Source organism: Macrobrachium rosenbergii, chromosome 22 (assembly GCF_040412425.1).
Source record: "Macrobrachium rosenbergii isolate ZJJX-2024 chromosome 22, ASM4041242v1, whole genome shotgun sequence".
NCBI lineage: Eukaryota > Metazoa > Arthropoda > Malacostraca > Decapoda > Palaemonidae > Macrobrachium > Macrobrachium rosenbergii.
This window is the reverse complement of record NC_089762.1, coordinates 3,715,298-3,742,160: the sequence shown is the minus strand read 5'-3', so window position 1 is coordinate 3,742,160 and position 26,863 is coordinate 3,715,298. Positions and strand designations below refer to the sequence as shown.

Sequence of the window (26,863 nt, the reverse complement as noted above, 5' to 3'; positions counted from 1 at the left end):
AATGTTTTCATCACTGAAGAGAGAAGGACCATATGATTGTACTATATGAGTTGAAGAATCACTGCTATGAACAGAGGAAATAATTGAACTTCTAGGGCGGGGGATAGGTTGGCTACCATTTGATGGAGAAGTACCAGGAGAGTTTTGGTGATAATGAATGAGAATGTTAGTGGAATGCTGAGTTAGGTTTGGGTAAAGCTTTTTGGGATTATTTGACTGGTTGTGTTTCAGTGTGGAACCAGAACTACAATTGCTGTAATAGGGCTCGGTACTGTCGCTTATAGTCGAATAGTCGTAGCTGTGACAGTCGAAACTAAAGTTTTCATAGCTATGGTGGTCGAGACTCTTTTGATCGTCAGGGTCAGGGCTGTTGGATGTTGAAGACAGCTGTTGGTGGTGGTTATGGGGAATGTCTGAGTGGTTGAGTGTAGGGTGGGAGCCACTGGTCAAGGTAGAGTCAGCCGAGATACTCACGCTGGAGCTCCCAACGCTGATTCCAGATGTCACTGAAGACTGGGGACTTGGTTGGGGCCTATTGGAAAAGAACAACTAAAGTTAGAACAACAGATATGTGGATTATTTTAGTAATGTACTATTAATCATTCAGTAGCTCACTGCAATAAAATAAGTGACATACATTATTAAATAGACTTACTTAAGTACAGCTGTGAAGTGAGAGCCTCGCTCATTTGTAACACTCTTGAAACCATTGGATGCTGAATTTACAAAGCTATTACCAGAAGCAAAACTTCCCCCATTTTCTTCCATGAATGTTGATGAATCTGGACTGGAAGCTTCATGACTTAATGTCGGAGATGCTGTGCTGGCACTACTTGTTACTAAAGCCTTGACACTTGGCCCATTCACCATAACTGGTTTGTGAGTGCTACTTCCTATGTACCTAAACCAAATGTATTGGACACAAGAATTTAAGCATCATATTTTTTAGTAAATGTTTTCTGTTGAGCTAAGACTTTTAACAGATTATTAGTTACCATAAAATTTTCCATAAAAACATTACACACAAAAATTAGAGCGAGTAGAGAGCTCAACATATACCCTGTAATATTGACAATGATGAAATTCTCTTACATGACACATTGCACTAACATTACCTTTAGTTCCTTGCTATAACTGACATTCTAAAATTACCACTGAAGTTGCTTACACAGTAATGTTTAATTATTCTTGTATAAAAACGAACTAATTCATGTCTTACCCAAAGGAAGAATTGCCATTTGATGTTGAGGAAGAGGAAGTTTTTACTGAAGTGCTGGTCGCAGAGTCACTCCACCTTTTATTAGCAGAAGCTCTGTCACTTGACTGAGTGCTGGAGGTAGTTGCCATTGTTGAGGCTTGGGCAGACCTGTGAATAGTTAGTTGCTTAATGAGATCGATGTTATAGTATTTAGATCCTGTTTTAAAATTTTGTTGCTTGCACTTTATTACTGGAGACTCTGATACTTAAATGTTGTGAAACAATAACAGTACATTTACTTAATAAAATAAACATGGCATTGCTCTGTACTTAAATATGCAACATGACTATGATAAAAGTAGCAATATTAATGTAATATGAAAATAATGGAAGTAAATTAATTTGACTAATTGCTTGAAAGTCATTGCTTAAAAATCTTAATAAAAAACAAGACATGGTATAAAGATAGTACAGATGTAACAAAATTGGCAAAACACAAGGTCAAATTTTGTCAAGCATTTCCACTATGAACAGGTACCATTGTACCTTAAATTTCGCTATGAAGCTCTGTAATGATGTTCAAACAGCAAATGAAAGCTTGAAGATGGTAGATGAAAAAAAAGTTCAAAAATATACTTGAACAAGCAACAAATCCTTCATTTTTAAACAACCAGAAAGTATAACCTGCTTTTGGAGTACTGTACTGTACTGTGCTACAGAATGTAGAAAAAAAAATCTGATATTCAATTTTTGGATATTAACTACTGGCAAAATTATTGTATCCAGATAACTATAACTGAATGCAAGTTCAGTATAAGGAATGCACATAAATGCACAAAAATTTTCAAAATGGGTCATCTGGTGGTGAAGACAGGTCATGTAAGTACTGTGAAAGTGTCACAAAAAAATTGCAAAAAAAAAAATACGGACTTCTTGTTAATCTGAAAATATTACTTGACAGCAATATAGAGATAACTTCTTCAAAACATATGCTAGAATAACTTCTAAGACAGAGGCTAAGTCATGCTAGTACCTGAACCTCTTAAAATTAATGAAGACATATTTCCATCTGGTACCTTCTTTTCTTTTTTCATGGCTTTCCCTTTGATCAAATTAAAAAACATTAAATCAGCTTCAGTTTCTAAGAATAACAGTAAAAATTATATATTTCTATAAAGGAAATTTTTCTTGACGTGAAATTGATTTAGACTGGTATGTAAACTATCACACAAGAGGAAAAAACTGTGAAGTACGGGTAGGGAAATTTACAGGATTCTTCGGAAATTTATGTAAATGTATTCTTTGTTAGCCTTTATGAAAATCTAGAAAAGAAAGTTACCTGCAGAGCTCAATAATGAACTGGAGATGCAATAATTAGACTTGTTCTAAAAGAGACTCGTGAACTTTTACTGAAGGTCAGTTTAGTAAACAGCTTATTCCTCTAAGTTTTACAACATACAGTAATTGAATCTCAGGATGGGGCAAGACAAAAGACCTAAAGAATTAATAAATCACTAATAAGTTATATATATGTATTATTTAATTATTTATTCATTACAGTATTATGCAGTTTCCCTTACAAGGGGAGACTACCTTAATAAAAAAATCACTGCCATGTTCACATTTAAACGGTTGAATCATGGATGAATTCCCTGTGCAGAAAACTTCTACAACACTTCAACTGCCCCATGCAACTATGTACATAGAAGGCTCACCAACAGTGCATGAAATCCCAAATACACACTGCACTATTCACATCTACCTTGAATGCATGCACTCTTGCACTTCCTGGATATTAATCCCCTTCCTTTCCAACACCAATTTCACAGCACCTACTCTGCTCTTTCTACACCTTCCTTTAATTTTTCTGAATAATTATACTCTTTTCAACAAGCTATTGTTGCCAATTCTTTCCACACAATCAAGCCATCTCCACTTTGAATCCATCCTTCGATATGTGCTAACCTCTTTACCATTTCTATTTATCTCCATACTTCTCACATTATCAATTCTTCTTATACTGCATCTGCTAGGCAAGATGTTTATTCCTGCGGCTTCAATTTTTCTTTTTTCTTCATTTGAATTCAACAAACACACTTCACTAAAATCAAGAGGAGTTGACTCAACAATCCCTCTACATATTTCTAAATTGGCTTCCATAGATAACTCAAGTCTCATCCTAATTTTTAGAATACACACTTCTATCTTCCTTACTTCCCCTAAATTGTGACTCCCTTTTTCTCTTAGTCTACCATCACCCTTTACATGAACTGTACTGATATGACTCAACAGCTTCCATTTTCTCACAGTCTACAACAACTTTCATTATTCCAACTTCCTGGTTTCCATTTGCCATCAAAATCCTACTCTTGCTCACATTTACTCTCAATCTTTTCCTCTTGCAAACATTTTTAAAGTTTTTTGTACTGGTTTCTGTGGCTATCCTTTCCTAACCCCTTCAGAACTACTGTGTGTCATCTGCAAATATCAACCATTACGCATTCCACCCATAACTAATTTTCTTATTCTATGACTTTGCACCTACATCTACAGTAATGTTGTTTCTCTTATTTCTTCCATCACTCCTATACAAATAAACCATTTAACTCTACCACAAAGCTTTTTGGGACTGAGGTTGTGGTAAGTTTCATCTCACTTGATGTAATAGTGCATAAGAATATGTAAGAAATGTATATACTGTATTAGACATCACCTTTAATACTGGCTGCAATGATGTTTACAAAATAAAAATTAACTAAGTTATAAAGCACAGAGCAGTTTAAATTCATTATTCAAACACAAAAACCAAAAAGATAAATTGTAGTGCTTCTGCCTCAGGAGTTGATTTTACATTTGTAGCAAGACTAAAATTGCTTCAAGTGTGTTCTGTTACTTGTTGATTTCAACATTCTCAAGTCACAGGGTAGTCTTCATGCAATGTGTTTATGTGTGTACATAAACTAAATATAGGTACACTATACATTTATACTAGAAAATAGACTGCGTTCTCACCTGATTTTCCTTGTATGCTACAATACACTAGACAATGCAAGAAACTCAATCACCAGTGTTAGAAGCTTTAATGCTCATAAATAAATCATACTGAATAACAACTGAGAATCATCAAACCAAGTACTGTATTAGTAACTAGGTACAAACTTTGCACTTGGAGTTTTTACAAAATGAAGAAATAACAAAAAAGTAGTCCATGCTTATACCAATAACATTCAAATAGACTGCAGTATTGAAAGAGTCGTAATTCTTCAAGTGATTTGAAATAAAAATAAATTAATTCAGTATAAGTGTAATATTCATGTAAATTCTCGTAACAGAAGTGTTAATTAACCTTTTGGGAACTATGTTTAAATTGTGATTAAGTGGGAGATAAAAGAACCAGCCAGCAAAAAGCTGACTTGTTCAATAATAGTCTAATAGCATAACCTGGCAACTTAACAGCCTTAGGTCTCCCCAGTAATATATATATATATTATATATATATTCTACAAAAGCAATACTTGAAGATGATCTATATTCTCATAACTGTACTATACACTACACTTATTATTTCTAAAAAAAAAAAGAGGGGCAGGAAAGAAATGACATGAAGCACATTAAAAACAGTGATAAACAAACACTAGATAATTGTGCACGACAGTTTCATTTTTATGAAGGGAATTCTTGGATGGTTTAAAGTTGTTAGATAACCAAGGTCAAGCTTTGGGAAACATTCAGTTTCAGTGAAATACTTGAAATGACTCAGCTTAGACATACCATTACATTGTATAATTTATGATAACCGAATTGCCAATTCCCTTTAATTTTTGGAATAAAACCACTATTGTATCAAATATACCAATAATAATAATAATAACTGTATACAAGTAAAGTAGTACAGTACTCCAGGTCTACATTTATCTGAATTCTGTGTATGTAAGTCCAAGCTTCTTGTATCCCTAAAAGAAAGCACACATCAATGCAAATGAAACTAATTTTGAGAAAAATTAAAACAATCTTTCTGTGAACAGCTTCATTATTCTGAATAAGTATACATGTCATCTCTACACAAAATGGCTGAAGAATATGAATTCTAAGAAAATACATTATCAAGCTATTTTCTGTACAGATATGATAGAGGGAACTTAATTCTTTACTCGTTTTACGTCAAAACCAGCTCTCAGTGATGACGACGACTCACTACTGTATACCAATCTCAATTTCCTTACATGATATTTACAGTGCAAATTACATTATTCTTCAAAGATCGTGTATCCATGTATTATTTTCAGTTAAATGAAAACTGTGAACATCACTTACATATTCTCGTATATTATCTTGCCAATTGTCTACTAAAACCCTTGAAAGTTTAATTACAGAATATTTTGACACTCACTCCCTGTAATCAGCCTGCAACTAATTACTGATGTGAAATTCATGCATTAACAGGTAACCCTGCTACGAAATGTCTGTGCATCACATACAAATATTAGAAAGGAAGAATTTTAGTATTTCTTAACCTAAAAATACATCATAACTTGGTATTAAAACTTTCAAGAAATCCACCAGCTTAATTACTTGATTAATGTTAAAGGTGATACATTTATTAATCAACCTCTTAGTAAGGATAAAGGTAAGTTCCTATATTACAGTAACCCCTTGATTAGCATTGTTAATGAGATTTTAGACGTAGAGATCGTGCATGAGGAGAATGTACCTTGGACCAGCAGGATGTAATGTCCCATTCACCATTCCTTCTCTTTCTGAACTTTTATCATGATCTTCTGGATTTTCCTGAAAATATCAAGAAGGTTAATGATAAGCAAAGTTATCATTAACAGGCCAATTAAAACATTCTGAAGATGACAATTTTTCTTCAATATGCTGCGCATACACTTATCAAGTTAAAGACAATGCAATCTCGCCAGGGCGTAAACTTACTTTAATGCTAGATTTTGGCAGAGTATTGTTCTTATTAGCAGGTGAAGGTGTGTATGGTGGTGGAGGAGACTCTCCATCTGCTGGGGGTGTGGCCTTTCGGTCGCTAGAGTTGCTGTAATAGGAAAAAATCATGAAAGGAATTAATTATTGCAATATTTTGAACTACTCTTGAAAACATGTGGGGCATGAGATATAATGGCTAAAACTATTAAGGACGTACTTTCTGAAGCATAGTAAAGAGATAAATAAAATTCACTACTATCGAACAGAATGCTCATGGAACTCAAAAGAAATTCCAGTGTAAGGAAAACATGGCAAATGTACATTATTCCATTCAGTCTACCAAAATCCAAATCTAGAATTATAAGAACAATATAGTTTAACGTGAATGTTGATGCACGAATAACAAAATCTAAAATTTAATAAATGCCTTACAGTCTATAGTATTAAAAATATTTAACAAATGCCTTCCAGTTTACAGTATCAAAAACAATAATTCTACATGCCACTAGTGCATAGCCTGAAAATATAAAGACAATTCAGAATTAAGGAAATACTGTACCCTGTATTTGAAAGCACAAAATCATGATCAGTTGCTTTGACTAATGTCAAATAATATACAGCTTACCTTTTCGATCGCCTTGGACTCTTGTGTCTCTTAGTTTTAGGAGAGGTGTACTTTATTTTGATAGTTTTTGCTGTCTCTACCTTGGTGTAAGGAATCTCTCTAAGTTCTGCTTCTGTCAAGCCTTGGGCCATTTGTAATTTGAAGTCAAGATGCTGACGAAGTTCATCTGGCAACCTACTGTTCTTGGCCTCTGAGGGGGACCGTGAGCGCGACCTAACAGACAATTTGGAAAAATGTCCTTAGTTCCAAGACTGCTTGGGCACGCAAATGCCCAGCAAATTAATAGACAGAAATAAATTCATTTTATATAACCATAAATCCACATACTGTACTTAAACCTCTCCAGACTGGATCTGCTAATGTAAATAATGGGTTAAAGCTGAGCTTTGCATCTGTGTACAAACATTACCTGTGTTTTCTATGCCTTTTCTTATTGGAATGCTGGTGATGCTGCGAGTCTGCTTCTGTGTCATGACCAGAAGGTTGATATCCACTCTTATGAGTTAAATCACGGACAGTGGCAGTATGTCCTCGCACCTGTGTGTGTTCTTCCTTTACTTCCACCCACTGGGCATCATTTACTGCACTACCAGACCTGAGAAGTTTCAAAATTCATTTTAGAAGCTTTCAAGCAAATTGCCCTTACTGTAACACTACAATTAGTTCACTGGGATAAACTTGAATTCAATAATTAAGAGGTTTTACTGTAGCCAGTAAAAATCTCATCTACAGTATGTGCCTATCATTTTTATTCTAATTTCAGCTGACTTTAGCCTTCTATAACAGAGAAACACTTAGCAAATTGGGAAAAGGCTCACATTACAAAGAGACAATGATCATGTACATATATAACATGCTTTTTGAATATTGCTGATAATGCACTGCTATCACTAACACAAACATTATAAAAAGACTAAACCATACTGCTATTAAAATGGGTGCCAACATTTTGAAAAGTGGCTGAACTAACTTGTGGCGACGACGGCGATGACGATGGCGATGATGGTCCGAATCGTCCGAATGGTGCCGATGACGGTGTCGTCGATGACCACGAGATGACCCCTTGCTGCTGGCTTCACTCTCTCCATCGGATGACCGGCCACGACTTCTCCGGTGCCTTTGGAGTTTTCCAAGAAAATGACTATGATTTCTAACAGAATCTTCATGCTCAGTTTTACTTACAGTTCATTCTGAACATGGACATTAACAGATATTCTGAATCTTTTCACACTTTCCCTTGGGAATGTACTGCGTACGATTCTATTACATCATTCAATTCAGAAATGAATAAAATATGTCTCAAATTAAAGGTTGGATTAATCCCACCTGAATGTATTTTTGAAAAATCTACTTTTATGCGAATTGTATTGGCCCTTTACATAATTTTCACTGAAATTACAATCTTGATAAATACCCTTGAACAGTTTTTGAAACTTTATGAGCAACAAACAGACCATACTCTATCTCCTGCTAACTCTATCATTACCTTCGGTGTCCCCTAGAATCCACAGACGACTGGCTATCTACACTGGACGTTCTCCGGGACACTCTGCAGTTTTCTGAAGTGGCAGCAGCCGAGTGAACTGAACGAGGCGACTCGCCACGAGGCCTATGGTCTCCATTCCGGTTACCCAAAATTGTGGCTGTGCCTCCTGAGCTAGCAACTCCAGCCGGATAAGGAGCTGATCTGGTGCTGCGAGGCGAATCACTCCTAGGGCTCAGTGTCATGGAGGTGCTGCGGTACATGTGAGATACCCTACAAAAGAAGAGCATAATTTTTTTTTTTTACCAGAATTCTCTAGCAGCCTTGTACTTTAATTAATCAATATCTAATTGACAATGAATCCAAGGCATACCATTCAACACTGTAAAGTGTAAAGTATATTTTGAGTGAGACTAAACTTCAAGATCTTATTTAAAATTATAAGAATACATGCACCTTAGGTAAGTGTATTTTCTGATCTTACAAGTATAACTGGAACTGACAAATAACTTGTTGGAAAAACAATTAAAACAGAAAACAATGAGAATTTTAAATACAGTTTTAGAAGTAGGCGAAACACCATTCACATCATTTCTTACAGCAGTATTACCAAACTATCCATGACAGACACTTACGTGGAGACAGGTGTAGGAAGTTGAACAGTACTTCGAGTTTCAGGTTTGACTTCAATGTCTTCGACCCTTGGGGCTGTGAAAAGTAAAGCAAGCTAAGAATGAAAAATCAATGATAATCAGGTCCTAATTACAAATAATTACCACCAAGTATCACAGTTACTCCAGTCTGAAAACTTAATGTGAATCGTCTGATATATATCTGAAAACTTAACATGAATCCTCTGAAATAGAGCAAAAACGAATACATACCTTTTGTTATTATCCAGCAACGGAAAGCCTCTTTGTAATTGCATGATTAAAAAGGAAATACATTTAAAAGTGAACTATTTCTGTTTATTCTATCAGTGACAGAATGTATGCACTATTATCTGCAAAAACTAACGAGAAAAACACTTCCAAAGTATAATAATACTGTCCTGGCATTTGCAAGTTTAAAGATAATTATAAGACTGCAGACTAGCATTTGTATGTATGAAGGTATGCGCTTTTACTTACTGTCTTGTGCCCCCTCCACGATACGTCTTTGGTATCTTCTACTGGGCATTCTTGTGAATTCTGGCTGAGTTCTGGATCCAAGTTTTGCATCCTGCACAGCTTCCTTTTCCGTACGGCCACTATGTGTAAAATGGCAAAGAAGGCATTTTTAAGAAGAGCAATCATAGTTTTTCATCTCCACGAAAAGTGTAGCAGCGATGAAAAATTAATTGGTATTATTATACCCAACTCTATAGACCAAGTTTTGGTTTTTTTTTTGGTTAGTAGCAATCAGGAAAATACGAAATGGCATCACTTAAAGGATTTATGAATGTTTAGCTCCCTGACAAAACTGTTAACTAAGGACATCAAACAAAAACATCACAGCTGTGACAAAACTGTGGAGAGAGAGAGAGAGAGAGAGAGAGAGAGAGAGAGAGAGAGAGAGAGAGAGAGAGAGAATAGAATCATTCATCAAAAGATCAAGGTACACAGTATATCAAATCTAAAAAAAAAAACTATAAATAAAGCCTAAGCCTCTTTTCATGAGACTAGGGAAAACAAACAGGCAAATTAAATTACATGCTGTCAACATTCCAAATACTACCAAGAGTGCCACACTAATATTAAACTTAAAACATCACAGCTGCAACAAAACTGTGCCCATGTTGAGAGAGAGAGAGAGAGAGAGAGAGAGAGAGAGAATAGAATCATGCATCAAAAGATCAAGGTACACAATTCATCAAATCTAAAAAATAAACAACTATAAGTAAAGACTACTCTTTTCGTGAAACTAAGGAAAATTGAAACATCAAAGTTGAATTACAGGCTATAAACATCCCAATTACCCCCGAGACCACCATATCAACACATAGGAAAAAGATGATATACTCCATTTATGTTACAATAAAGCATATCGTACCTGTACCTGAATTTTGACCCTAGCGAAAAGATGGCCGCCGGCGAATTGCCTGATGCTTGGGTCAGCCTGAAGAAGGCGTGGTGTTCCACACAGCACTGCCACAAGTGCTTGCAAGCAGCTTTGCTGGGCGTCTCAAATCCATAGGTGTTTTCCGAATTCTAGAGGTTAGGGAAAATTACGCTTTACTGTTTGCTGTTATCTATTACGGTTGGTTTCTTGAAACGCACACTATTGTGCTTTACAGGGAGAATGGACATTTCAAAATACGGAAACTATTGCAAAATTAAGGTTCTACATGAACGGGACAATCACAAATCATAACTTCCTGAAAAAAATATACTTCGACAAGAAAATCATCGGCCATTATTAGCCACTGACATTGATTAAGGAATCTGTAACATTGCAACTTACGTTTTTGTCTCTGACGCGCAGCATGAAAAATCTGCCACGGAAGTAGACCTTGGATATTCGGGGCCTGTGAACAGAGAAGAATAAATTTACATATCAGACGTGTATTAAAAGAATATTTTTATTTTTATTTTACCTCACGCCACTCCCCTCAGTGGGGCTGGCTCCAGAAGGTGGTGACCTTCCAGTTCTGAGCAAGGCTTTGGGATGCACTTGCTAGTCCATCACTTTTTCACTCTGGTTAAGACCTGTCGTTGACTACCTATTAAACTATTATATGGATAAATAAATATACATATATATATATATATATATATATATATATATATATATATATATATATATATATATATATATATATATATATATATATATATATATATATATATATATATATATAAATTTCTGACTCACATCAGGATCAGACCCAGGTCTTTCAAATGAAAGACCTGAGCGCTGCCAACCAGGCCACACAGGTCATAAAAGAAGTTGGAACCTGGGGTTCGATCCTGATGCGTAATTGTGTGGTGTGTGTGTATATATATATATATATATGTATATATATGTGTGTATATATATACATATATATATAGATATATATACATATATATATATATATATATATATATATTATATAGTATATAATATAAAAGTAGTAAAACAAGAACACAAGAACAGAGCAAAATATGTCGTGAACATTATTAAAGCCTGCGAGCAAGAGAGAGACGAAAAGTAATTTCCAGACACTAATGACCCCTTAATCACATCCCTTCTTTTCCAAAGAAGTGAATCGGTACGAGTGTCATCCCATTCACGCCATTTCTTTCTTCTTCTTCCAGATTTCTCGTCTCAATTACCGACTGCTTTCCCTCCAATGGAAAGGAGACAGTGTCCCTTTCATTCTCGGAGCCTACGAGGAGGAAGTGACAAAGGCGTCAATTATCACCTAGCGAGGAGAAAAATTATCAATTGGGACGGGGTTTGGTGCCGGGGGGGAGGGTTGAATTAGAGGGGGGAGATAAGGAAGACCAAAGGTTAAGCTCTATTCACAAAAAGTAAAAAAAAGAACAAGCACTAAATTTTAAGATATGTAAGAACTCCTGAACACCTGAACAATGACGAAGCAAACATATGAAAGATTCATCAATTAAAAACTTTTATACAATAAAAAAAACTCGACAGATTACATTACAGACTTACCAGAATTTCACTGTAGCACTCTGAATGCTTGCTAAAGCCGTTTACTTCAATGAACTGCCTGACTTATCGTTCGTTAACCTCGGCATATATGCCTACAAGTATATATGCTGGAATACGACAACGGGAACTTCCATATCCATTCTACGAAAATCACAAATACCCAGACAATGAATTTTCCAACCAAATTTCCATTCATGTACAATACCCATACGAATACGGGGCCGTTCTCATCGCAAGGAACAGAACTCTATTATTATCGTCGCAACGTCACAGCAGTCTCAGAAAGGGATAATGACGGGGCGGGGAGTTTAAATGGGGGAGATGAAGCAGGAGGGAAGCGCTGGAAGAGATGGGGAGATGGATGGGGCCCTTGTGACACTTAACATGTACATAATCCCAAAATTCTTAGGAGACAGTTCCTAGCTGAAGGCACGAACGTTCCCTTACTGCCACAAAAATAGCAATTCTGCGAAAAGAGTGTTTCGCACTGATGCTTTTTGGAGAGAGAGAGAGAGAGAGAGAGAGAGAGAGAGAGAGAGAGAGAGAGAGAGAGAGAGAGAGAGAGAGAGGATACAATTATATCACCAAAGGGATGAGTATAATATCTGCGAGACCTTCCCGTGCTCTCGTTGTCAACATACGGGACTTCAAATCCTTGGAAAACTCAAGGGCCACTTAATGACCTTTGGCTTATTTCTTACGATTATATGCTGAATAATAATAATAATAATAATAATAATAATAATAATAATAATAATAATAATAATAATAATAATAATAATAATAATTAGCAGATTTTTAAAAACATTATCAAGATCGTCTTAGTTTCCGGCGATTTGTAGTCTCTTCCCGCCATCACATGTCGTATAATTTACTGCATTGCTGGAAAAGCACTCTTTCGCGAACAATGAACAGGTTACTGAAAAGTTAATTGCGACGCGAATTTCGTATTAATTTTACAAAACAATGAAATATGACAGTCACTGCCATTACTTGATAACCAAAAAACAAACATGACAAAGTATTTCAGTCCAAGAAAGCACAGTGATCATAACGATCCAACTGCATTCGAAAATCCGTACTCTACACAACAGCAGCCTACAAGATACCTAACACGATCAGTAACTATCAGTGAGGCGAACACAAATATTTTCAGACACCCACATCATACGAATACCCAGATAAACCTAAAACCAAAAATGACATTATTCTGGAGCACGGAGATTAAGAAAAGCGACATATGGTAGTGACAGCAACCTAAGGACAAACTCGTGTTACCGAAACTGTCTGAATTACTGTTCTTCCGTACAATCAGCTCTGGATGACATAATCTACCGAACATCAAACAATACTGAGAAGGCGAAGTCTGGGAGGAGGAGGAGGAGGAGGGGGAGGAGGAGGAGGAGGAAAAAACAGGTAAGACCACATCGATTCCTTATTTACTTTCAATCATGAAAGGAATGCTGCCCAGGCTACAAGCGCCACGGGCAAAAGCAGAACTGGAGGTTGTAAAGAAAGGCGCTGTCCTAATGATTGGTTGGGGTTATTTCATCACGAGTTTTTCGCTCCTTCAACCACCAGCCGGGAACATCCGCGAGAGAGAGAGAGAGAGAGAGAGAGAGAGAGAGAGAGAGAGAGAGAGAGAGACTGCACTTGTTTAAAATAAGTTTTAAAAGTAACAAAAAACCACCCTACATTACAATAATAAATTTATACAAAATAAGTTCATGATTGGGAAATAACAGTGTAGAGATTAGAGACTCCTTTACTTAAAGCCTGCATTAGGATCCTTAGACGAGTGAATCTTACCACAGCCTCAGACAGTCCGCCCAAACAAAGGCAAAGAACTGAGGTGACCCTTGTAAATTTGTCCACCAGCAAGAACAGGACATATAGAGCAGGGTCCACTTTAGTCACAGTTTAGCAGACTTATCACAACGATGACAGTGGGGGAGGTTTTCTTAATACTCACTCCTATAACATAAACGAATCAACTTGTAAAAGCCTTCAGACACTCGAAAAAGTCTTATGAAGGCTTGGAAAGTATGAAAACAGCCAAGAGGGTGGAAAAGACACAAATTACAGGGAAAAAACTTGACAAGAGAAGTTGTGGAAATTACTTACTCCGTATACAAAACTGTTTTTCAAATTATAAGAGACAAAAAATAAGTCACAAAATAATAATCATATTTAACATCAAGAAACTAACAGATGTTATCCAAAACAGACAAAGACAGGTTCAAGTGAAACCACAGAGATGTCGGACCTGTTCTGGCGGCTGTTATCTACTTTTGAAGAATTTGGATGAAATAAACCCAAATAAAACGTCAGTTATGCCAATTTGATTCAAATATTCCTCCCGACTTCCATAATATTGAACTCATTTTATTTTACGGAAGAGACCCCTCTGAATATTCACTTCTCACAAATATTCCTTCGAGAACCAAAGTGGAATCTTAGAATCGCTGGCAAAGGCTGCTCGAATAGGGAGCTTCAATGACTGGTAACTGCTCACATGTTGCTGCATTCGTAGAACATTTTTTAATGACCTGAAACGTTGATAACTTCTGCCTGCTAGTATCTGCCACCTGTACCTAACACAGCACTTTTCTCTGTATGAACATTTTACCGCAACGAAGTTCCAGGGTTTAACAAGTACAAAGGAAGCGTTTTTTCCTTGGACATGAAAAATGAATAACACGCGTTAACGCTAGAAGGCCAAAATTCCATAAATGAATGGATCTTCCAGAGGAATATATTCAACGTTTCATCAGTAATACCATTTAGGGATCATCGGCGTTGCTCACTTAAGTGACGTACTTACTCAAGGACTACAAAAGTAAGGATTAAAACACAAAGCCATCACCACACTCCATCAGACCGACATACCACTAACTCGATGACAGTAAATCATCTGTCAAACCATGAAACTATAAAACAGGAAATTATATAGCTTTGAAACTCTTCTTTTAAAAAGGTCAAGGGGGTAATAAGATGGGCGGAGAGTTCTTCCACCATGTTGGGGGTGCAAACTACCCCCACCGTGAATTTCCCTTATCTAAATAGGACATGGCATTGAAAACAGTGACTGATGGTGTAAGAACTGTTTATATATATATATATATATATATATATATATATATATATATATATATATATATATATATATATATATAGCCTACTATCTATAATTTCTGTAAAAACTTATACAACCACATGCAGTCAGTGCATGAATTAAAAATATATTATGTACTTACTTTGCTTGACCTTGTCATTTTCACCGTTCTATTCCTTCCTACATACACATACAGACACACACACACATATACACACACATATATATATATATATATCTATATATATAAATATATATATGTATATATAAATATATTTATATATATATATATATATATATATATATATATATATATATATATATATATATATATATATATATATATATATATATATATATATATATATATATATATATATATATATATATAGATATTACATATAAGTAAAAACCATAAATGAGGACCGCAGAACACACCCATACCATAAAAATACAAACTTCCCTACAAAGAGAGAAGCGACATCTTACGCAAAGTCCACCAGCAAGAAACCTCGGCAGAGTCTGCTGGCGCTTGGAAACGAGAGAGTTTTTACACCAAGGAAGCAAAACAAAACCTGCCTACTTACCAAAAGTAATTTCCTACTTTGGCTTTGTTCCTCAGGACGATGACACCGGAGGGAGTCAAACCGAGGAAGTATTCTATATTATCTTCTCCCTGAAAAGGAAACGAAGTTTTAAATGTCACCACACCAGCAATTTACCAGTAAAACAAAAATATAGTTTGCAAACTACACAATACGTAATATTTTTTTTTTTTCATACCGTTAAGGTTCTAACTTTGGAAGCTGTGAAATATGCAGAAAGCATGTACTCATCGATGACAGTCTCTGGTAAAACTGAAAACAAATCTCAATATTCAATAAATGAATTTTTTTTTGTAACTAATGAAGTTCAGTTTCATAAGTATTTATATAAAGATATACGACACTGCGATCTGCCAGATATTTATTGGAAATTAATCTTTCTACAGTCGGGATAGCTATAGTTCATTTGTTTAGGCAATAAAAATATTGGTTATTTTACTGTATAATGCCACTTTGTCTCTTTAAGAAAACACCACTTTTTTTTTTTTTTTTTTTTATAAAATTTCATTACTATACCATGATGTCTACTCAGCACTACAATTCTGTACTAAGAGTATAATCTTGCTTTCGTATGCAAGTTAGAGTGATGTGATTTCCAAATCTTATTCAGCCTGCTCATTTCTCCGTCGCTCTAGTACGGAAGATTCACATAAAAACAAAGTCGACCTTTCGACCGAAAATGCGGACACAGAAACACCAGTAACGCTGGCAAACAGTCTTCCACTAGGGAGGTCTGTCAAGTTATACAGAAATGGTGAATGCTTGAACGACTTCCTACATATATAAGTCGAAACTCATTCCTCGAAATTTAATTAGCCTGTTTAATAAATAACATCAGTAAAGGATAAAAAATGGCACACAAAAGTATTACCGTTTTCTACACAAAAACGCGAACAGTTACGATACCACTTGTAGTTTTCGTTTTAAAAAATACTTCACAAAAATTGCATCTCTTACCCATCGCATAGAGCAAGTCCACTTAAACATCGCTTTTTCGAGCAATAGAATAGAAAATAACCGATGGTTTTACAGCAGTTTCTTCATAGGCACGACTCTCTTCCTAACAATCAAAGACGAGATTGAGCCATTACCTTATGGTATCCAAGTGGATGATTTCGATAGATACCAATTTGAAAGCGTTTGCGAAGAGTTGAAAGCGAGCGTTGGCAAGAGCAAGGTGATGACGGTAAACGGCAGATAAAATGATGGAGCAATTCGTGTTTAAACAGATGATGGAAGAATGGAGGTAATTGATCCACCGGGGGTATTTTGGAGCAAACGAACGGATAATGGCTACCTAAAATAAGGAAACTCAAAAATATGTGAGGCAAGGAATGTAGCAGAACAGACGCTTCAAGTCTTAAAACGAAAATCTGGATGCAATAACAGGTTGTTCAGCCAACTCTACTTTACAGAATAGAAGTGTTACGTTTAAAGCAAAAATCAGAGAAAAAGGTGGATACTGTTAAGATGAGGTGTAAAAAACGAAAATCTGGATGCAATGACAGGTTGTTCAGCCAACTCTACTTTACAGAACAGAAGTGTTACGTTTAAAGCAAATCAGAGAGAAAGGTGGATACTGTTAAGATGAGGTGTAAACACTGACTACACAAGATGTACCCGATTGGGGGGTGTAACTAAAGCGTGTGTAAAAGACACTGCAAAAACAGGCCTTTAATATCCAAGAAGCAAAAAAGGGGACGACAGGCAAGCGAGAGGAATCGGAGACCTGTTTATACGTTCTGTTTAGGCATGTGAAGCAGCTGATGTCAATTTTCCTACACGTGGGGGTTTGTCCTTGACTCTGCATTCAAGTCTGAAGTGCCAATGACGGTCATTTTTTCTCGAGGCAATACCTCTTACGTCTAAAAGGATTAATAAAAAAATTTAATCATTTATGCATATAAATACATAAATATTACATAAGGATATTGCAACTTATACTTAAAATTACTTTTAATTTCACTTTAAATGAAACTAAAGCTTAAAGAGAGAGAGAGAGAGAGAGAGAGAGAGAGAGAGAGAGAGAGAGAGAGAGAGAATTATATCTGCAGAGGTTACAATAAGCTCTTTAAAATCAAAAGAAAAGTCTGCACTGAACTATCTTGTAGGTTTACAATAAAAGAACCATAAACCAATAAAAGGCGCACTTAGCAGACAATGTCAGCATTATGATAAGAGAGACCCTGGAGGAGTTGGGGGGGGAGGTCCCACCACCCCTCCCCCTTTTTTTTCTGCTCAAGTTACCCCTCAAACATTTTTCTGTGTATCGTTTTCTATTATACGAAAAAGCCACTATTAAGTCTCCCATCTTATCCCATCGTCCCTCTGTTGGCCTCGGGCAGTTCGAGAAGATTGTGTGCGTTTTGTGAAGCTGAATAGAGTTCTCGTGATTATATTCTTGTGGGGGCTTGAATTGCATACACTGTTTGAAGTGAGGGACGATAAAAACACCCCCTTTTTCTTCCAGATTTCTTTTGCAACTATCCGACAGACCACGGGCATCCCGGACCATCTCTAACCCAATGCCTCACTAAAGGAAACTATTCTATTCATCATATCCTTTTGAATCCCTTATATGCTCCTTGAGGCATCATCCGGGTCATGGCTTTAAGAAGTCACGTGACCATCAGTGTCACCAGTAGCTTGATAGGGTAACATTTTCATATGAACTGACGCTGAGATGCCAAATTTTGTGACAGAGGCATGGGAAGGACTTTGGATATGGAGATTACAATCCCCAGGATTATTCACACAAAGATGATAGTAATGTTACTAAATACTAAAATTACGGATTAATTATACCGACTGCGGAACGAAGGGTCAAAATTCAAAGTGTCCTTTAAAGGAACACAAAAATTGTAAAGGAGGAAAGATGAAAGTAGGACGATCGCAAAATTTATTAAACACACAAGTAATAGTTTTAATAATTTCTAGACAATAAACAGATACATTTTACGTGTCAAAACTATATTTGAATAAGAAATCAAAGAGAGAGAGAGAGAGAGAGAGAGAGAGAGATATTCTCCCTAAAAGTCGCAAAACCGCTTATTCTCTCTCTCTCTCTCTCTCTCTCTCTCTCTCTCTCTGGAATGATAGAGGGGGCGTGAGAGCACCTGGCGCCGTTTGGTGGAAAAGGTGTAATTACCTAATTGCTTTCTCTACCTCTCTTTCAGCTCCAGGTAAGAGTCCGAGCATCCCCCATACCAGCCCATTTCATAGCTCTTCAAACGCGATCCTGGAATAAGTAGACGCATTAAAAGAGCAACTGCAGCGACCAACGCTGAGCCAATGGCCACTGGAAGTGACACATAAAAACACTGGAGTAATTCCCAGACGACATGACACCGACTTCATGAATCCGTTTCGCTGATCGAGAAGCCGAGGAAGTGTAGCAGGTGTAGGCACTGACGCCCAAGAGAGAGAAAAAAAAGAAAAAGAAACCAAGAGGATTTTCGGGAGATAGGCCCAAAGGTCTATTATTACACGGCTTATCAGCAGAGCGTTAGGACTTATGACTTGATTAAATTAATGCCGGCGACGTTCCCCCACGTCAGAAATTGGAAGCTTTTAGAATGATTACGGCCCAAGAACGTAACTGCGGTAGGTAAGAGCTCTTGGGGAGAGGAGGGCGGGCCGGAGTGGGGGTGGGGGGAGGGAGAAAGGAAGAAAAGGGAACCTATACAAGTAAAAGAGAATGGAAAATGGGTAATCGAGGATAATTGCTGTAATATCAAGACCTTCGGCTGCTTTTTCGTCGGCGCCATTTCATAAGTGGTGCGGTTTTTCCCCCGTCGAAAAGAGACGCCTTATGAAGAACTTCTTGGCTGAAAAACGGCTGAACATCAGGCGTCGACCTTAGGGTCGCAATATACATACGGAGCAACGCTCAAGGACTACGATTACTTGGCGCAAGCAAGATTTTTAACATAACCACCACAAAAAAAAAATCCATGGATATTTTTTTTATAATAATGCTCGTGCAGAGAGTGACTGAGAAGGTGGATGGCACGTGGATAAACTGGCAATCAAAGGTATTTCGCACCAAAAGAATAGGAAAACCAAGATTTTGTAGTCGTCGACAGTACTCCTGATACACAATTTCTTTATAAAAGCCAATGAGCTAATATCTAACAGGTACTAAAATGACCAAATGCTTCAAGTTTGCAAAGCACTCTATTACTATAACCATGACAGACTGATTTCTGTCAACGGCCATGATGATAAGAATATGTCTCACCACGTGATCAAAATCTGAAAGAAATAATAAAAAAAAAAAAAACCCGCTCACATGCATGAAGAAATAAGTAGTCATAACTGCCGACACGTGACCCTCGTATTAATGTGGCGAATCGTCTATTCTCCGATCAGTTTGGTCAGCGTCCAAAAGCCTACATGAAGGGCATCTCAAAACATACTGATCGAGATGCGAATGCGATCAAGGAGCCACATTCACTTCCTCCCAGTCCGATTGCGTACGGAATGAAAGGCGGGGATGGAACGTGTACTGTGGTGCTTTGGTAAAGCAGCGGTGGCCGCCCCCACCCACCCACCCACCCACTCACACACCTCTCTATTACAACATCATAGACACAAACATCAACTGTGCAAAGATATCAAATCTGATTGATAAGCAAAGGGATTCTATTCCCTCCAGTTTTATTTTATTACTCAATACACAGATTTAAATGTTTATAAATAATCTAACGAATGACAATAGTACGTTAAAGTTAGACTTTAAGTCCTCCTGGGCCTCTGTAGGCTCATAGGGCAGGCGCTGATCTCCTGTTTCTTAAATAAAAAAAAATTAATATCTTTTAATGGACACAAAACACAAGTTGCAAGATAGCTAGTACATCACGGCATTTTACATTTTAAAGAAAATAAAAGCAATAAGCACGGATAACAACAAATATTGATAAAAAAAAATCTCTTCTATGAAGGGAGAGTCGTCATGGAATTATAACTCAGCAACCGCCCTTACCTATAATCTGGATCGTCATGCAATCCATTTCAGTTAACGTACTGAAACTATAAAATTTTGTCTTTTAATTGCCTGTGGACAGAATATTAAAACTAGTTTTTTTTTCACTAGCAAAACCGATGGAGCGATACTGGTTATTTCATCAAAAACACGAATTTCCAAGTAGAAAAAGCCCCTTCGTGGGACTTAAAAAATACTCGTTCAAGGAAAATCTAGGATCATAATTGGAATTCGGCGAAATTCACACTGACCAAAACAAGACCAGACGAATATAAAAACCATAATAACGAGACTGCGCCACCTAAGCCTCATTGAAAGGATTCTCAAAACTTATCGAGTGGAGTCGACTCATTCCTGACGTGTACGGAATGAGGTGTGCGTTCATTTGGGGAACGTGCAAACGACTTCCTTGTATCGTGGACGGTATTCGAGTAGAAATGTCTATCGATACTAAGTACCCGAGATCTTTGTAATCATTCGCGAAATGAAGGGACGTGAGCACACGTAACCTGGAAATTGATTTTACTGGTTTTTAAAGGCTCCTAGACATAAATCTCCGCCATTCGCTTTTAAAGGCGATTTTCTTGGGATAACTGAGCGTGTGGGGACGCAATAATATTTTTTTTCTTTTTAAAGTCAAGTGATTCAGTTCGTTGTATACTGAAGTTTCACGTCATTGGTTTGGTCTACAATAAAAAAAAAGTCATCAATGGGTGGAATAGTTTCATCTCAATCAAGAGTCGAATCTGAAGAAAGACTATTGTAAAATTTTTCTTACCTCTTTTTGCAGACAAGGTGACAAATCAATTTTGCTAGGTTATCTTAAAACCACATATTTCTGCATACGCACTCCTTTATGAGGGACATATCAAAGCAACATAAATACAAAAAATTCTTGTTTTTTTTTAACCTCGAGAACAGAGCCTGCCATTGAGGTCAGCTACAAAAGAAGATGATGATGATTAACTGCCTAAATAAACAGTGTGGACAGCCCTGTAATTCCTAGTGACTTTGATAAACAGCGCCAGTTCGCCTTCCTCCCCCATCTAAGATTTATTGTAACTTCTTGGCTTTGACCAAAACCTTAGCTTCTACGAGTGGCCCCCGAGGGCGAACGATTTCGGAGAAAGGGCAATAAAAAAACGACGGGCAAGGGAACAGGAAATAGCAGGCTACAATAAAAATGGAATGTTCATACAGGCGACTGTAAAATGAAACGAGACTATAAATCAATAACGATTTGGAATTCACGACGATCAACGTCAAACCCACAAAATAAATTTTGCAATAAAAACACAGGAAGCAATTAACATATTTAAGAGGCTTCAGTAAATTCTCTGAGATACCTGAAATCTACGTAAACAAATGCCAGTTTTCTTGGATGGGCTGAACAAAAACATATCTGCCGCGATGTAGGCGCTCGAGTAACCGATCAGAAAATGACAAGACAAAACACAGATTCATAATGTTTTAACTGACACGAATTGCATAAGGCCACAGCCATCAAACAAGGCAAAACACAGATTCATAATCTTTTAACTGACACGAATTGCGTAAGGCCTCAGCCATCACGGTCTCCATTCATAAACTGAAAAAAAAGAATAATACGGTAATTCTTCGGATTTTTCTAGTCTTGAGAAATATAATGGTTACGAATTCGCAAGTAACACTCACCGTATGTAGAAGATACTGAAATGGTCTACAAGCTATTGGGAAGACAAAACGGTTCAAATCAAGCCATCATCTTCAACATCCGGAAAATATATTTGGAGAAAAAAAAAAAAATCTACAGAAAAACGGAAACACCAGTTTTTGAAAAATACAAACAAAATGAGCAAATCGCTTTGGGACATTAAAAAACGAAGACACTTGATGTCTGAGTATATCAAGTTTTGTCTGAATCAAGTTTTATCATTAAGTGTAATTACTCGGAGTTTCGATGTTTAGAAAAACGAATCTCACTTTTTTTTATTTTAAATTCTCAATTCTGTTAAATCCTTGTCTTCCATGTTTGCCTTCTTGACCTGTTTCGAGGAAGTCTCAAGTGCCCAGGTCAACTATCCTAGACTCCTATACCCCACGAAATAAGAAAAAGATGTAAAACTGTTTAGCTTTCAACCAGTGGCTTATGTAAATTGAAACGTTCAACAAATCGGCATGCCGTCATTTTTATAACCTATGCAATCTGTCACAAAGCATAGTAATGCAGTCATAAGCTAGATCCATTTTTGCAGCTTCTTTGCTCTTGCACATAATCGAATTAAGTATTAATTTCTGTTAAAAGCGTAAAACTCTTCACACGTTACCTTTGTGTTCTTGTCATCGGTAGAAAAACCATTGGGAACGATAGATCCTCCCAGAGGATACAATGTATCGAACAGAACAGAATACAGAATTTGGGCCAAAGGCCAAGAGCTGGGACCTATGAGGCCATTCAGCGTTGAAACGGAAATTGACAGTAGAAAGGTTTGAAAGGCGCAACAGGAGGAAAACCTCAAAGCAGTTGCACTGTGAATCAATTGTTCGGAGTGTGTGGAAAGTACGATGGGAGAAAGACAGGTACAATAGATGAATGAAAGGGGTTGCAGCTAAGGGCCGAAGAGACGCTGCAATGAACCTTCTCAAGTAATGCCTACAGTGCACAGCATGAGGTGCACTGACGGCACTAACGGGGGATGGAATGTGTCTTCCTACCATGGATGAAGACGAACAGTTCAAAGACCCCCCAAAATCATCATCATCGCGAACCGGAGTATACAGACACTTGAAAATATGATCGCAATATGTCACTGGCCCCCCCAACCCCCACCCACCAATGTAAATGAAGGCATAATGGATAAAAAATACGGTCGGTGTCGTAAAGTGGCTGTCATGACAGAAATAGCTGGGAATCGCAATCCGAGCCATTTTATCCCCGCTCATAATGTATGCTATCCTGTCCTGAAACCGTCTTTGCCAATGAACTCCACCTAGAGTTCTCAAGCAATTGCCTCCGAAATGACAAGGTAAGGCGTGAGTTACCGCTTCGGAGGGATTTTCTTATAAATTCTGTTGCTTTCGGCTGGTTCTGGGCGCTTCCTTCATTATCACTTTTTTTTTCTACTTCCTCCTTTCACGGTGTGTTTTCTAAAGAAGGGGGGGAGAACCCTTCAAAAACGTGTTATTTATTATGACAGTCATAATAAATAACATCTAAAGTGAATGGAAACCGCTTTCGTTATTTCTCTTCTGGCAAAAGAAAAACCTTTACCTCGGTTTCGAATGCATCCACTCTTTAAGAAGGAAATTTGTATATTACAAATTAAGCAACCATTTTAACAATCGAGGTGTTAAAGGATAGGCGGTTAAAACACTGCCATACTGCGGACTTGAAGTTCCATTACTACAAGTAACCCAAAAGAAACAAGATGGAATATTTCACTGGTTCGTTGCTACGTAAGTTAACAAGCGTGTCAATTTATAGAGATGGAAAATAGTCGATGTACTTTCTAGTATAAGCATCCTATCCGATACTTCACCACACACGACAGAAAATGTGTGATTTTTTATTCATGCAGCCAGTTCTGATGAAGTCCATCCAGAAATTAAAAAGAAAAATTTCTCTATCAATATACTGTAGTTTAACCATATGAAATTTGTACTAACATGATATTTAAAATATACTAAACATTTCTTCGAGATATTTATATTCATTATATATATATATATATATATATATATATATATATATATATATATATATATATATATATATATATAAAATATATAGTGCGTGTGTATGTATTCATGGCCGTAATCATGTCGAATCTATTGTTTCAACTTCTCTCTCTCTCTCTCAAAAAAAAAAAAAAAAAAAAAAAAAAAAAAAAAAAGATCGCGTCTTCGTGTATCTGGCAAAGAATACAGTTAAGTAGGAAGTGTTAACAAAAAAAATGTTAAGAGCAAACAAATTCTACTCCATTTCCACCCAATGAGAGGGGCTGAAAGGAAGTCTTTTCGAAGGCTGGTGGTTGAGAGGGCCAGCTGACCATCAAAGGGACATTTCTCTTGAACCGAAGACATACCAAACAGCCCCAAAATGTCCATTCCCCAAACCGCAATACTTAGCGAGAAATTTACTGCCAGGCCCCCCACGGATGACGCCTGTCCTCCCGCGGGGCTTTGGGAATAAGGCATTTTAGGGGAGATTTCAACGCGCAAGTATATAGCAAGTCACCAGTAATGTGGGCGAAGTAGATGATTATATCCGTGACACCCCGACATTACTCTGAAGAGCATTTCATTGATACGAAGATCATACGAGGTGCTAGGAAAGGAAGGAGAGAAGGAAGCTCTTCTTCAAAGACGACGTTAACGGAATGGGGAAGCGTGGAACTAAAGGATTATTACCCTTAATGTTATATTTTTAGGGCAATAAATTTCGTGGAAAAGTCTCAATACAGGGGAACAAGAAGATCACTACAAGCAACGAAGACGTGAATCAGCTTTTTCTTAGGAGTCATTAGTTTGCACTACGGACTTTTTCCTTTATGTCCGAATTAGGTACAGCAACAGCTCTGATACGCTGACTACTGCAGGAAACACATTTCTCATAAGCCCAGAAAATAACAAGGTATAATGAAAAAAAAGTAAGGGAAATCAGACTACAGACTTAAAAAAAAAAAAAAATAGGATCAGCTCCCAACACAAACACACACACAAAAATTTCTGTTATTCTCGCTCTCTCTCTCTCTCTCTCTCTCTCTCTCTCTCTCAGAACGTTGCCACACTGGTAAATCACCAGCTTTCTGACCTCTCCACTAGACCTTGTCATTCTGCCCTACCCAGCATGAAAATAAGAGTCTGGAGTCCAAAGGTCATCAGAGGTCAATAACGTACAGTTTTTCATTTTCACATATTTCCCACGTAACTACTCCCAGGGATTAGACTTAACCATTGATTCCAATTCGAAAAACACGCAAGTCCACAATATTAAAAAAAAAAATAAAAAAAAAAATCTTTCGGGAACCCTGACTGTGACCTCCGTTCGGTAGATATGAAAATTCTCAGGACACATTTGCAAATTCGCTGGAATAGGGAGGTCGAAAAGACTTCCCTGTAGTTCAAACAAAATCAAAACGCGCAACAACTTATAAATAAACAAAGACCTACCATTATCAAGACATTTGTAGTGACGTATCCTATAATAAATCACATTTTTTAAAAAGTAAATTGCATTTTTCCTAACTATACAAACCTCAGGTCCTTTACGTTAGGAATTACAGTACTTTCATTGTGTCGGAACAAGTATTTAAATATTATTATTATTATTATTATTCATTTTGCTTTAGCTACCACCATGAGCTTATCTATTTCCTGGGGACAATCCTTACAATTTTCTTGAAGCATCTTCTACCAACAATTATTCAAGACAAACATGTGCGCACGCACAAATAAGCCTTTGAGGAAGGGGGAAAGATTTTCCCCCAACTAAACGAGACCCCGTAGGCCTTGCTTAACAGTTATTACGGGCGATAAGCTGCAAACAAGTAGACATCACGTAATGTGACAAAACCCCGCTCGATGCCTCACCATTTTTATTTCAATATTTCCTCCCCCGTGGAAATCGCTCACAAAGCCCTCCTCCTCCTCCTCCTCCCCCTCCTCTTCTTCCCGGCGCTTGACATGATGGCTGTCTTTACAGCCTCTGATCATCGACGATCACCCTCTTCCTGTCTGGTCAATTCATATCTGACGTGCATCCGGGGGCGGTGCTTTAGCCCACCACGCATGAACGGCCGGAAAATCAAAAGCTAAAGACTTATTTTTTTTTTTAGAAAATGACCCTCATCTGAAGATCCACGGGTGGTCACAGGTATTCACTTTACTTGAAGACTGCAATGGCAACGACCGGGTCACTGGTTGACCTTTGGTTCCTCACGTTTCGATGAAGGGAACAACACTTGGAAAAATTGTGACTTTTCCCTTACAATGTTATGGACATTTGAATGGTGTCATTCCTGCTGCCTTTAGTTAATTAGTGAAGTAAATTCATCGTGAATAAAAAATTTTCCATGCAAATGCAAAGAGAGACTTTCTCGAATCTTACACTTCAACGATATCTAATGGAGTATTTATTCATAGATATATATTACAATATATATATATATATATAATTACTAAAGGACCTTTCTGGACAAACAGTCCACATTATCAAGTATCGGATACTTGATACTGTGGACTGTCTGTCCAAAAAAGCTTGTATCTTTCTCTGAATAAATACTCCATTAGATACCA

General features: G+C 37.1%; 1 protein-coding gene across 13 annotated transcripts in view; it reads right to left on the bottom strand.

Annotated features, from left to right (window-relative positions):
• LOC136850542 (band 4.1-like protein 4) overlaps nt 1-26,863 on the bottom strand; it is a 573,768-nt gene that overhangs the window by 9,003 nt on the left and 537,902 nt on the right. For 7 of the 13 annotated variants that reach the window (XM_067124130.1, XM_067124129.1, XM_067124135.1 and 4 more), the window contains 15 exons: nt 15,586-15,674; nt 10,687-10,750; nt 10,276-10,433; nt 9,375-9,493; nt 9,129-9,158; nt 8,880-8,952; nt 8,248-8,517; nt 7,732-7,878; nt 7,171-7,356; nt 6,762-6,974; nt 6,134-6,245; nt 5,910-5,986; nt 1,220-1,366; nt 656-901; nt 475-532 (listed from right to left, as the gene is read on the bottom strand). In XM_067124130.1, the coding sequence (XP_066980231.1) occupies nt 475-532; nt 656-901; nt 1,220-1,366; nt 5,910-5,986; nt 6,134-6,245; nt 6,762-6,974; nt 7,171-7,356; nt 7,732-7,878; nt 8,248-8,517; nt 8,880-8,952; nt 9,129-9,158; nt 9,375-9,493; nt 10,276-10,433; nt 10,687-10,750; nt 15,586-15,674 (1,989 nt within the window). The remainder of the gene's footprint in view (nt 1-474; nt 533-655; nt 902-1,219; nt 1,367-5,909; nt 5,987-6,133; nt 6,246-6,761; nt 6,975-7,170; nt 7,357-7,731; nt 7,879-8,247; nt 8,518-8,879; nt 8,953-9,128; nt 9,159-9,374; nt 9,494-10,275; nt 10,434-10,686; nt 10,751-15,585; nt 15,675-26,863) is intronic. The other 6 variants (XM_067124128.1, XM_067124127.1, XM_067124134.1 and 3 more) reach the window with 3 other exon arrangements.